This window comes from Hippoglossus stenolepis, chromosome 18 (genome assembly GCF_022539355.2).
Source record: "Hippoglossus stenolepis isolate QCI-W04-F060 chromosome 18, HSTE1.2, whole genome shotgun sequence".
Classification (NCBI taxonomy): domain Eukaryota; kingdom Metazoa; phylum Chordata; class Actinopteri; order Pleuronectiformes; family Pleuronectidae; genus Hippoglossus; species Hippoglossus stenolepis.
In genome coordinates, this window is record NC_061500.1 from 4298903 (window position 1) to 4311665 (window position 12763).

Genomic DNA, 12763 nt, shown 5'->3' on the forward strand with positions numbered 1-12763 from the left:
CCTTTCAAAGCTGCAGGAAACTTTTCACAATCATTAACTTCTGACTTTTACAGCTTTACATTTTTTTTGAAAAGCTCATCCTCACCTGTAGCACAGAGTCAGTTCCTGGATGTTTTAAAATCCGGAGCTCGGTCTTTTCTTAACGCATCCTCCTCTTCCTCCTCGTGTGTGTGTGTGTGGAGTCCAGAGGAATTAAAACTACTCTGGGCCTTGTTCCTTTGTGGAGCTGCTGAAATATGAGCGGGTCTCCCAGTGAAACGCCGCAGGCAACAGGTGTTCATTTCAGGTATAGGTGAGTGTGAAGCGTCGGTGCAGCGACACGGAGCTCCAGAGTCCCACCTCCCCCTGCTTCCTTCCTCCCTCCTTCCTCCCTCCCTCCTTCCCTCCATCCTCCCTTCCTCCCTCCCCTACCGCTCCAGTTCCTGTCCGTGTTCAAAAGGTCCAAACCACATCAGAGTCCCATCAGCTCTTTAATGTTTGAGCCAATGTAGATGTAATAAGAGTTTGTTTGTGCAGGCAGAGGATGAAAAGGAGATTTGTTTAATTATTTATTTAGTATTTTGTTTAGCCTTTAATCCCCCTGATGGCTCGGTGCTAACCACAAGAGGGTGTCCTTTACCTTTACCTGCTGTCTGTGACCAAGCAGAGAGGAAGGGTCACACTGCTAACAGTCAAAATAAACTTTTATTAATCATCATATCTAATAAACATATCTCTTCAGCCTGGCTTTTGGTTGAAGTTTTATTTATAGACATTCATCTATCTGTTTTCAAATTGATCAAATTGTACCTGTTATATTATCCATATATGTTTTTAGCCTCTTTTATTGACTTCTTAATTGTTTTATTGTAGGATTTTACTTTTTCAGATATAACACATAGAAGTAAATTTGCCAACAAATGTCAAATTCCAGCTTTTATTGGATTTTTTTAATCAAGCAAGTGGATGTAAAAAATACATCTTCCTCTGACATTTCAAATCAAATGAAATATACACAAGGAGCAATAACTCAAACAGTAGGAAATACTTTTCTCTCAAAAATATACTGTACTTAACGTAAACTTCTTTGGATAGTTCTGCAAATACAATCCTTCGGGGAGAAACACAACCTCCCGAGCTTTTTATGATACTATACAGACTACAATCACAGATAAACATTTGTTTAAGATAAACTTTTCAACTGTGCAATAACGCTCACTCATCCAGGTCGAGGACTTTCTAGCAGTAGTAAGCTAAAGGCATCTGTGTCGACTCATAACAACGTGTCACCACTGATCCAAGGTTTGTTTTTGTTTCTTGAATGTGTGGAAACTTTTGAATAACAGTAAAACGTAGCTGCAGCGTTGGGAGATCCTATTCTCTCCTGAATCTCTACAGCCTCTAAGAAAAGCGTGTGCATGGAGGTTGATATAGAGCAGAGAATAAATGAGTTGCAAACACAGGTCAAATCAATTGTCTGTGCAACCAGACACAAACCCGTGTCTTTTTCATTTTGCTACATACATTCAGAAACAAGTAATCAGCAGGCAACAGTCTCAGGATGCAGTGTGACTAACGGGGGAGATTCTCCACCAATGAGCGGCTGTCGTTTGGCTCAGTCCCCGAAATCCGGGATGTCGTCGTAGGAGTAACCCCGGTAACCTTTGGCGGCGTAGTAGGCAATTCTCAAATGGTAAAATCCAGGGAGGAAGACAAGCAGCCCGATGATGATGACAGGAATGGTGCGGTCAGGATGCTGAGGACAAAGAAGAAGAGCAGAGGATTTCTTCAGGTGTGTGTGTGTGACTCACTATTTAGTCACTATTATGTCCTTTCACCGTGTGCTCAACAAAGACATGAAACACTGAGGAGTCGACATGGTAATGAGATGCTGGAGGAAGTGTAATGAACTCAGCGGGCTTTAACATACTTATCTCCACATCGCCCGCGAGCACGACACATAAATCCTGGGAATGAAAAGGGTGTGCAGGAGGCGCACAGACACGATGACTTCATCTGTCTGAGATCTGCCTCCATGTAAATCATCAGTCATTTCACACACACACACACACACACACACACACAAGACACACACAGCAGCTCAACACCAGAAGGCACAGTCTCAACACTAAAGTGATGTGTTGATCTCCACCAGCAGATGGCAGTCTTGTGCACTGAGTTACTTCAGCCCCTCCAGGAGCCATGGCAACGAGCCTCATATTCACGAAGCTTTAAGGCCGTTAGTTAAGTTTTGACAGTGTCATGTACTCTACCAGTCAAAAGTTTTTAGAAGATTTTTCAAGTGTTTATCAAAAGGTTCAGCAGTCCAAGTTCAGTGAAAAACCTTAAAAGGTAAAAACAGGAGAGGTAAAAGGCCCAAATTAAAAATTAAAGGTCTGCAGAATTTGATAAATAATGTAAATCTCATATGAAACAGGCCTTTTTCAATGAACTGGATCAATCTACAGCTCACCTGCAGCAATGGAAGTGAATAAAACCTTGAAAATGAATGCAGAATATTTCTACATATGATATATATAATATATAATATAATACATATAATATACACTCATATATTTTTTCTAATTGAGGGAAAACTGACCCCCTGATTCTAAAAATACAATTATTTACTACGCGGTTTGTTATTAGTATACATTAATAAGTTGAGTGAAGGGTTAAGTAGTTTCTATATGAGCTTTATCTGTAGAAGCTGCTTGTGTCCCATTTCTTCATCATGCCTTGCTGGAGGCCTGTGTAATTTGCGGTATTAGATATGCTACTTTAACCCACGTGGGCTAACTGGTAACTAGACGGCTCAGATACGCTGATGCTGCCTTGATGTCAGATCACATTTTCTGCAAACACAATCCGCAGACTGCGAAAAACGTTCCCATTAACCTCCTACTGATAATTACAAATATAATATGTGACGGCTGTGTCGTCTCCCACATGGAGTGTGAGATCTGAGAAGCAGAAGGCACCGCGGGGGAATCCACCGAAGTTAACTCTCCAGAGGTATAAAATATCAAAATCATTATAATCAAAACACACACACAGGCCATTTAAAGCGAGGGTGCCGCGGAAAACTGTGAGTAAAGCAATAAAATGTCAGGATGACTGTTTAATTACAGCCATTTAAAAACAAGATTAACTGCAGTCTGAGTGTTTTAATTAATGCTTGAGCTGAATGTTTGACGGCTGTGTTTGGTTCTCTGTCAAAAAATTAGAGCTTGATATCAAACCACTGCAGCAGTGAGTGTAGAAAACTGTCAAATAGCAAAACATGGATATTAAGTTACTGTCGTTTTCTTTTCTTCTGTGATTAAATAGTCACGGATTTAAAGTGGCTCCAGCTGCGGAAAGCACGAACCAAGTTTCTATGTTATCTGTAGCCCACCATAGCTTCTCCTAAATGTTTGGAACACAGACTGTAAATAAAGCTGGACTTCTTCCCACTATTCATATATGAATTCAAAATATCCCAGATACAAACGCTGCCATCTTGCACATTTCTTTACTCCTGGGACATGAAATATAGCTAGTTCTGGCTAACGTTACCCTACCAGAACTTGCCTGGTGGCATTGCAGCACAACTGCTGTTTTCGAGCAGTAAAGAAGAAGGAGGAATTTCCGGTAAAAGGACATTGCAGTTTTATCTGGGTGACACTAATATACTTATCGGATGAGTACTTAGATTTGTGTACTCGCGAATGCCCGACCCGGCATTTTTCGGCAGTTTAAGAGGCATTGGATATGCTGCTGTCGGGACATCTTTAAACCACAGTCCATTGAAATCAACTCTGAGACAAAGATGTTTCGGCCAAACTCACCTCCACCTTTATGGTTCCTGACAGAAGAAGGGCCCCGAAGATAATGAGTAGGGAGCCAATCAGAAACAGGAATACTGCGAGGGCGATCGCCTTGTATGGGACCTTCGGCGGGCTTTTCTTGAACTGGAAAACGTGTTTATAGTTAATAGCTGCAGACACTTGAGTTCAACTGTGGTTAAGATTGTGCTCAGAAACAAGATGCATCACTTTTATAATTAATATCAAAGTAAAAGAAGACGTGTCAAACAGAAACAGATCTTTAACTGAGCTGTTTATTTCGCAGGCGGTTCGTCGTGTGTCCTCTGCTTCAACCACAAGATGCTCTGGCACAAGATGCTTTGGCTCATAACCAGGAAGTCATTAATACGGATTTATTTCAAATCCATCGCTTGTGGCCTGGTAATCACTTGGTAATTACCAGGCTAATGTAACAATAACAATAATTACAACCACCGCAGAGCCGCATGACACATGTCAGGTGTGTGGATTTCACCAAGTGGAAGAACTGGTCCCTTACCTGTAAGTCTATGTAACCGTCCTCATCAGCCGCCAGTCGTGAATACTTGACCTTGGCGGTGGAAACTCCAGAGCCCAACATGTTGTTTCTAGCTGCCTTCATTCTAACATAGGAGCTGTTTGGACAGAGAGACACAATCATCACGACCCCGTCACAGTCATTTCCTGTTTTATAACATAACGGTTATTTCTCGTACGTATCCCACGGAAGCCAGTCAGCGGTATTAGAGACAAGTTACTCATAAATAGGACAAATTGTCATTCCTCCATTGCGTTTGAGATCCACCCACAAACAGAAAAAGGAAACAAGAAAAATACAACATCGCTGATCTGCCCCACAGGGACGTGAGACCTAAGGTTTTGTTTATATTGGCAGGTTTTGGCTCCGTGCATCCTTGCTCTTAAGCCGCCCCGGTGGGGAACTAAATCCGTGAATACAGACTGTTGTTCCTGCTTGAACAAAGTACCCAGGAGCGCTAAGGAACTGTTATTTAGCTGGCAGCTGTCACATCAACCCACCACGAGCCTCCGCGATGCCCAGAGCCCAGTTGTTGTGGAGCTGCAGCTCTGACTGCATCGAGGGAATGAAGCAGATTTAGCAAAGGAAACGGAGGAAATGTGTTGATGTGACCTGCAAATTAATAGTGTACAAGTTTTGCGAGAGGGCCGTACACATGGAGCTTTTCAATATGATTCACCTGGATTGGTTTCAGATGGAGAGACTGAACTTTAAGTCCAAAAATTAAGTTGTCATGATGATGTTGACGTTTTAGAATCTTTTTAGGTTTGGTTTCTCACACTTTCTCTCCATTAAGTTATTTTCTTTACTTTACCACCTGGTTGTAATTTGTGACCAGGCATACTTTGCATTTTAATCTAAACTAAATCTAAACTATAATATTAAACACTATGTGTGCAGCACTTTACTTTAAGAAAGTTCTAAAGCGCTTAAGAGTAAGAAAAAATGGAAAGTAACTATTTAGACCCCTTTAAAACATTTCATACAATTTTTATATTGTTTGTATTTGACGCAGGGTGTTATTTTTTTCATGTGCAATTCATGTATTACTTACTCCTTTTATTATTAGTAGTAGTACTGTATGGTACTTTTGATAAGTATTAGTTTCACTGTTGCGTAACTTGTTTTATTATTTCATTTTATTTTCTACTGGTTCTGCATTAGTCTGTTTACACTTTATGTTTTGATTTCAATGTTCACTTATATGTTAGACTTGATTCTCTATGGTTTTACTCACTGTATTCTGCTTTATTATCTATTGTTGTATAATCTTAGCACCATAATTTCCTTTGGGGAAGAATAAAGTCTTATCTTGATTATTTTAGTTCCCCACTGAATGTTTGTTATTGACATGCATAGTGTGTTAGCATGTTGTTGTAATGCAGATCCATGTATTTAGGGTGAATAAGCTGCAGTATGATAACTGAACGATATGTCAGCATGAAGTTATAAACTATAAAAAACACTGATCTTTGGGAATGGAGATGTAAACAAAATGAAAATTGATCAACCCTGCACTTTACCTTTCACCTGAATCACGACATGGGCTCAGGCTAATTACTGGAAGCAGACAACTCGCTGCAGTACTGACATTGTGCATGTGATGTGTTCACGGTCCTGTTTCCACTGAGAGTCTGAATCACAGACTGTAAATAAAAAAACAACTGACGTGAAGAGTTATGTAGCTAATTAGCTTGTAGCATTAGCTTTTCACAAGTTGTGCTAACAGGCTCGTGTGAAGTGGAAACGCAGGTTTTTAGAAACTCGTCTCTTCTGCTCGTCGCGTCTGAGTTTTAAATAATGTACCTGTTGTTGTGCAGCGCAGAGAAAACGCGTCAGTTGGCCGCCTCGTCTGTGATGTTTCTCTCTCATGGAACATCTGCGTCAACTTCCTTGTTTTCCTCCAGTTGACGCATGCGCACTGAGCTGCTTGGTCCAGTCTATGTGCTGGACATAGGTGATGGTGCAGACTAATCTCTGGCAGCTCATGTTAACTAGAGGGTGAGGGAGAAGAGAGATGATCCCACACTGTGAACATGTAAATAGATTTATAATACAGTTTAATCACTTACATGTAATAATAATAATATAATGAACAGGAATGAAAAGTCATATTGAATGAGTTGAAATTCAATAAAATATAATAATTCATAGTATATTTTAAAAAAGAGGTGAAAACATTTTGCTGGGAAGCTCCATTCTCATATAGTATAATAAAAGTCAAATTTATTGTCAATTCTGCCATATAAGTACCCAAGACAGAACATATAAGTACGCAACATATTAAGTACTCAAAACATAGTACACAGTACAACATAGTCATAAGGCACACGGTGGATAGGATGAGAGTATTTCTAAGTATTTCTAAGGTAGTAGAAATTGTGTGTTTTCAAGATACAAGGATAAGAAGAAGAAGAAGACTATTAATAAATTATGTCAAGAAGTCAATCATGTTGTACAATAATAATTGGACAGAATTTGTATTAACACAATAAATGATGTAATAATAAAATAAGAATCCTCAGTAAAAGGACATTAGAATGCTGGAAAATATGCAGGTATATAAAACAAGGAGTAAAGAGGAGTAGAATAAATAATAGGGAAACTAAGAAAAGAAAGAAACCATCCGTTAATAACCTGTTAGATTATGTGTCTATAGAAACGCTGCCATCTTATTCCTCTCCACAGTTCATCATTGTGTGTCGTTATCTGGAGAATGTCAATTTCCATAAAGCAATAATCTTTTCTTGAAGAATCCTCTGCTTTTCATGAGCCTCAACTCCATGAATCAATATCAATCTGCTTTGTTGGACACAGACATTTACAGTGAAAGCGCTGCAGACACTTGTCAAACTTGTCTTGGAGATATGCAGAGTGTTCAGATCAAATCACATCAGCTGAGGACAAATGTCAGTAACGATCGGTTCGCTGCTGAAACAGCCTGTGCAGACTGTCGATAGCTTTACCCACCCTCCTCCAGGCAGGTTTCCCTCTATCAGTGGGAGTCAGAATCTGATAGGAAGAGGAAGAGAGTTCACACAGTTCACAAACCCCTGATATTAATAATTTATCCTGCAGATGAGTCACAAAGCTGCATCTCAAAGAGCCGAGACCTGCAGGAGCAGCATCATCTGTTGTGAGCTTACATCAATACATATTTATAATGTTTATGGAATAATCTATAATTTGTAAATATGATAACAAGGTTGAGTCTGCTTGCTGGCAGCCGTCTTTTTCTAACATCAACAAGTGTATGAGCTAAATGCTAAGATAAGGATATTCACTGAATTCATTTTTGCAGGTAAATTTGAGGCGTTCTCTATATTAGATTTGTGTGTTCTCAAGCAATTTTTGGATGCATCAATTCTATGTTTTCTTGAATTTCTTGTTCTAGTATCTCACCAGCATCAGGTTGCCCTGGTTACCGAACCCTTGACGCAGACCTCCGAGCCGGTGTATTAACTATTAATCCCGAGACAGGCTGGTAGCATTAAGGGTCTTTCCTAAGGTCCCCACACCGGAATTAAGGGTCTCCTGTGCCAAAATCAGTGACGTTACCCACTGAGCTTTCCAGCTGCTTACGATGATGTGTGATCCAACAGTTTGAGCCTGTAGTCAGATGCTTTTTTTTCTGTTGGACCTCCACTGTGCTCACATATGATATATCTTGGAAACATAAAGACAACAAATACTTTACTTACAGTACTATAAATACAAATAGAACTTGGCAACATAAGAGAGAAAGCTGCTGGAGAAAGCCCATCATCATCATTACCATCCATCAGTAATAGAAATGAGAACAGTGCATATTCCAGATGACATATCAGTATTTCCCCTTTCTGTATAAAACAAATCAAATATTTAAACACCCCTCAAATGAGCAGTACTAGAATTCAGAACCTCCTCACCACTTACCAGAGAAACCTTTTCTCTGAACGTGTGCTCATCCAAAGTTTAAAAAACTCCTCTGGTCAACTGTGCAGCCAGTATTTAAATTAAACATCCGACAGCCACAAACCTACGCTGTTACTCAACGGCCACACTGGTACATTTAATATAATGGATGCGATCAAATGCACAAGAAGCCTTGAGGCACACAGTCCACATGCAGCGCACCATCGATCAAAGTCCTCGTGGCACTTTAATAACACAAAAACCTCTTTTCAGTCTCTGGTCATCTGAAAGAACAGAAAAGTTACTGCTGAAAATACGAGAATCGATGCCAAGCTGCTGCTGCTAAAACGGGAAATACTTCACGGCCTCCAGCGTCCTATCCTTTATATTCACAGGATGTGAGCTCCTGCTGCTGCTCCAGTGGTCGAGAAGAAAATACAACCTCCTGAGACGAATACGGTGCTTCACCTGTTGTGGCAGAGCTGGCAGGACGTCCTGCTCCCCTTGGCAGGCTCACAATGCATCAACTGCTGTATTGTATAGTTTTGGACTGTGTGAGTGTGTGTGAGTGTGTGTGTGTGCGTATGTGTGTGTGCACACTTCAACAATGCATGGAAGGATTTTCAGGAAACTTGGAAGGAATATTACTTTGGAGGGTATCTCCATAACGTTTGGAGCTGATCTGCAAAAGGTCAAAAGTCAAGGCAAACAAAAATATGGACGGGAAAACACATTTTCACAGATTTTTCCAAAAATAATAGAGAGACAATATAGAGCTGATATGGATCTGAAAAATGATTCCCCATCATATGATGTCATATGATAAATACAACGCATGTAAGTGCCATATTGAAGGAACACAAATTCTGAGATTTGAAGAATACGTCATAGTATTACGAGAATAAAGTCGTAACTGCAGTAAAACGTAATATTACAATTTTATTTTCGGAAGAAGTAAGAAAATGACATCATGTATAGTAAAAAAGCGATTTTCGAGGTATCTCTGCATCTTAAAGAACAATAGACATGACCTACAGCTTATATAGATGAAAACACACTTTATATATGATTGGTATGACGTCATCATGATGACATCATATAGCGTAGTGATGCCTTAACTTTTGCAACCAATAAAATCACTGACCTACACGATTAACCAATCATCAGCCATCATGTGATATAATCAATGTCATGATGATTTAGTTTTGAAATGGTATTGTTGTAATATAAAAAAGTAAAGTCAAGTTTATTTACAAAACACATTTTAAACTAATATAATATGATGAAATAAGATAAAAGGCAAAAGGGTGAATAAAAAGTCTACTTTACAAAAAGAAGTATTGCCTGGTTGGAGTCTGTACAGCGTGTGCAGGGTGTGTTTCCTCCACTGATGCTTTTCATTTTTCTAGTTTTGTCTCATTACCTCCTATCATGGCACAGCCTTGGTAACCTCACCTTAAAGAGAAAATCATTGACTGGCACCGCACAGCAACACACCTCACAGTCACTCAATTAGAAATGATGTGCTCCAGGTAGCACCAGGGAGCAGCTCCCACACTGAGTCTCAAGTAGCCCCACCAGCATTCCCATTACAAACCCTGTCTCCAAGAAATTACCCTCACAGACCACAGTTTGCTACACGGACATATTGAGTGGGTGATACAGTCCCTCACTGGTTTCTGTTCGGAGGCAACACTGAATTTATTCTCTGTCAAACCAGAGCAAAATCCTTCTCTAACCATAAGCAGGGGTTGTGAGTGCCAGGACATAACCATAGAGTAGAAAAAGAAAAATAATGCACCAAACGATGGAATATTCTAGATTCTTAAATATGTTGTCTGTGCAATCCAGAGTCCTTCCAAACTAATTTGCTGTTGGTAAGTTAGTTGTACATAAATTCAGTGGAGAGAGACAAATTAGAAATAGTGAATTAGAATAAAATTTAATCTATTATGAACTAACTCAGTCGACCACATATCTCCGCCAACCAGTCCCCTCATGAAACCACATTTAAATTCACTGGATCCAGACTTTTATGTGGATCTGCACCAAATTGCACAAATTCGTGAAAACAAGTCCCCTAAATGTGCCTGATTTGTCCAATAAGATCCACGATTCCACAACAACCACAATTTAAACTTTAAACTCAAGCCAGTCCCAAAATGAACAATAATTACCCACAGCAAACACATTTATTTGATGTACAAACTGAAAGAACGAGTTTGTTTACTCGGATAAATGCAGCAACTCTAGCAAAGTCCACGTCAATATCCTCATGCCATGGGCCTGTCTTTCCATTTCATTTCCACTAAAGTTTTTCGCTCTCTCCCTCTTCTTGACTTGATGAATCCATCGTGTTTTTCTGTCAGAAACCCACAGGCTTTATGAGTTAATGAAACAAAAGTGCTCATCTCAAATTCCATTTCCCCATCTCTAAGTGCTCTGCCTGATTAATTGGAGCCACCTTATCTTTTATCCCAAACAAGCCCCTGGTATCACAGGCATCCTCCAGCGTCCTCTAACAGAGCCCTACACAGCACGGGGGGGAATTAGATTAACATTGACATCGCTCCCTTTGAGACGCCTACATCGCTGTGTCCACACAGGGAAGGGAAGCAGAGTGTCGTACACCTGGTGGCTCTACTGTCTCTCTTTAAAAATGAACTGTGCTCCAAGGAGGCTGCACTGAAAAGAAGCAGAGAACAAGATTGTGCTTTGTATTCAATCAAATAATCTCTTATTTCTTACTCTGCACTTTTACTCTCACTCTTTTATTTCTTATTATTGAACTTTGACCATTTAACAGTTTTTTATTTATTTATTATACTGTCTTGCTGACTTTTATATTGTGAATTGTTTTGCTGTTCAAATATGCTTTTGTCACCAGTGGAGTCTGTAGCCGATCACAGAGTTAATGAAGATCCTGAAGATGCTCAGTAAACCTCACCAGCCTAAGCCTTCTCCAATCTGATGTCTACTTTCCCTGTAACTTCACCAACCTGCAAAGAAGGAAGTATCCATTATTGCTGAGTGTATATTAAAAGTTGTTCTGTAAATAGACTCTTAATGTCACGTTCTCTTCTCATTAAAGAAACCATCCTGGATGCTGGTGCTCAGCCAGCCTCGCTCCACCATTCAAACTGGATGAACAATTAGTCGCACTAATCTCATGAGGCCAAGCCTCTACCTCCCTATGAATAATTTAAGCATTTAACCAACTGAAGCTGATAACGGTGAAATGTATTTCCCTCTGCCAAACGGAGCCTGGTTCTGTTTACATTCCTCTGGCAGTGAAAGGAGAGAGTGGGTTTTTCCTAAAAAGGTAATCAATTTAATGTCTGCGCTCGGCGAATGCAAGACAACATCAGTTATGAGAGGAAGCTGCGAGGAAGGCGGTGCAGTGATGGCTTTCTTAGGTGGCTGTCTGCCAAGGGCATAGAACGAGAAATATATATATACACATGTATATATATATGAGGGAGTTTTCTTTTGACAGGTCAGCACACTGTAAAAGGAGGAACAGAAGAAACACATGACTGATTGATGTTGTTAGTGAGTTGGAAGTTAAACTAAATGAAGACAACAGATTCAGCCACTGAATTTGAACTTGAAAATGATCGAGCTGAATATGAGCAGCACGCTTCAAAGTGCAGTCTGAGGACCTGAGTTATTCACTGAACTTTGTGAAAAACAGTCGAAGCTGTCATTTCTCTGCAGGAGCGCAGGAATCAATGCAACTCCTCATAGTCTACATCTGATAAAGTTTATGACCTATGTAAATGAGCAGCCAAGTTCAGGAAGATGATTTAAAATCAATATTTCTTCCCAAATAACAGCCTCAGTGTTTACACCTCTTAGATCTCGACTCAGAGCAACTTGACACATACCTTGAAAATATGTTTCCCGAGACTTGATGACATTTCTTTAATTATTAACAGTGTTTGGGCGGGGGGGACCCTGGTTAAGGACACCGCTGTGTGTTTCCTGGCACAGTCAAATTTACCACTCTCCTCCACTATCCATCCATCATCATCTGCACCACTTATCGTCTGAGGGTCCCAGAGGGAGCTGCTGTCAATCCCAGCTGACAGGCCAGACGGGGGTACCACAGGGCTGACGTATAGACAAACAACCACTCACATTAACATCTATACGAGCAATTTAGAGAATTAACCCAAGCTGAATGTGTTTGGACTGTGGGAGGAAGCCGGAGAACCATTAGTTAGTCACGTGACAACAAAGTACAACACATGAGGGGCTGCACTTCACTGACAGTTTTTTCTAACTATCTAACAGCCCTTTAATAGATCCTTCATTAATGAAGGTCAAAACCCGTTTTCATTGCAGAGTTGATGAGAGTCTTAAGCTTGTAGTGCTGTTAATGAATACTAAATTACAAAAGTTACTTTACTCATAATAAAATTGGAGAAGGAATCCTTAAAATCAGTATTGTGAGAAGTAAACAAAAACCAGATAATTGGGTTGTGTGCGGTGAGCAGATGTGCCGCAGGACTGACTTGCTGCT

At 40.1% G+C, this 12763-nt stretch overlaps 1 protein-coding gene across 2 annotated transcripts; it reads right to left on the bottom strand.

Moving 5' to 3' along the window:
- Nucleotides 1-902: 902 nt before the first annotated feature.
- LOC118098058 (transmembrane protein 230) lies at nucleotides 903-6275 on the bottom strand. Of its 2 annotated transcripts, none has more exons than XM_035141475.2 (4): nucleotides 6151-6275; nucleotides 4327-4441; nucleotides 3810-3932; nucleotides 903-1735 (listed from the first exon to the last, which is right to left on the bottom strand). In XM_035141475.2, the coding sequence occupies exons 2-4, from the start codon at nucleotides 4426-4428 to the stop codon at nucleotides 1595-1597; spliced, it is 366 nt and encodes a 121-aa protein (XP_034997366.1). In that variant the 5' UTR covers nucleotides 4429-4441; nucleotides 6151-6275; the 3' UTR covers nucleotides 903-1594. The 2 variants fall into 2 exon arrangements, with proteins under 2 accessions (XP_034997366.1, XP_034997365.1); XM_035141474.2 differs by having other exon boundaries at nucleotides 4327-4451.
- Between the last annotated feature and the right edge of the window lie 6488 nt (nucleotides 6276-12763).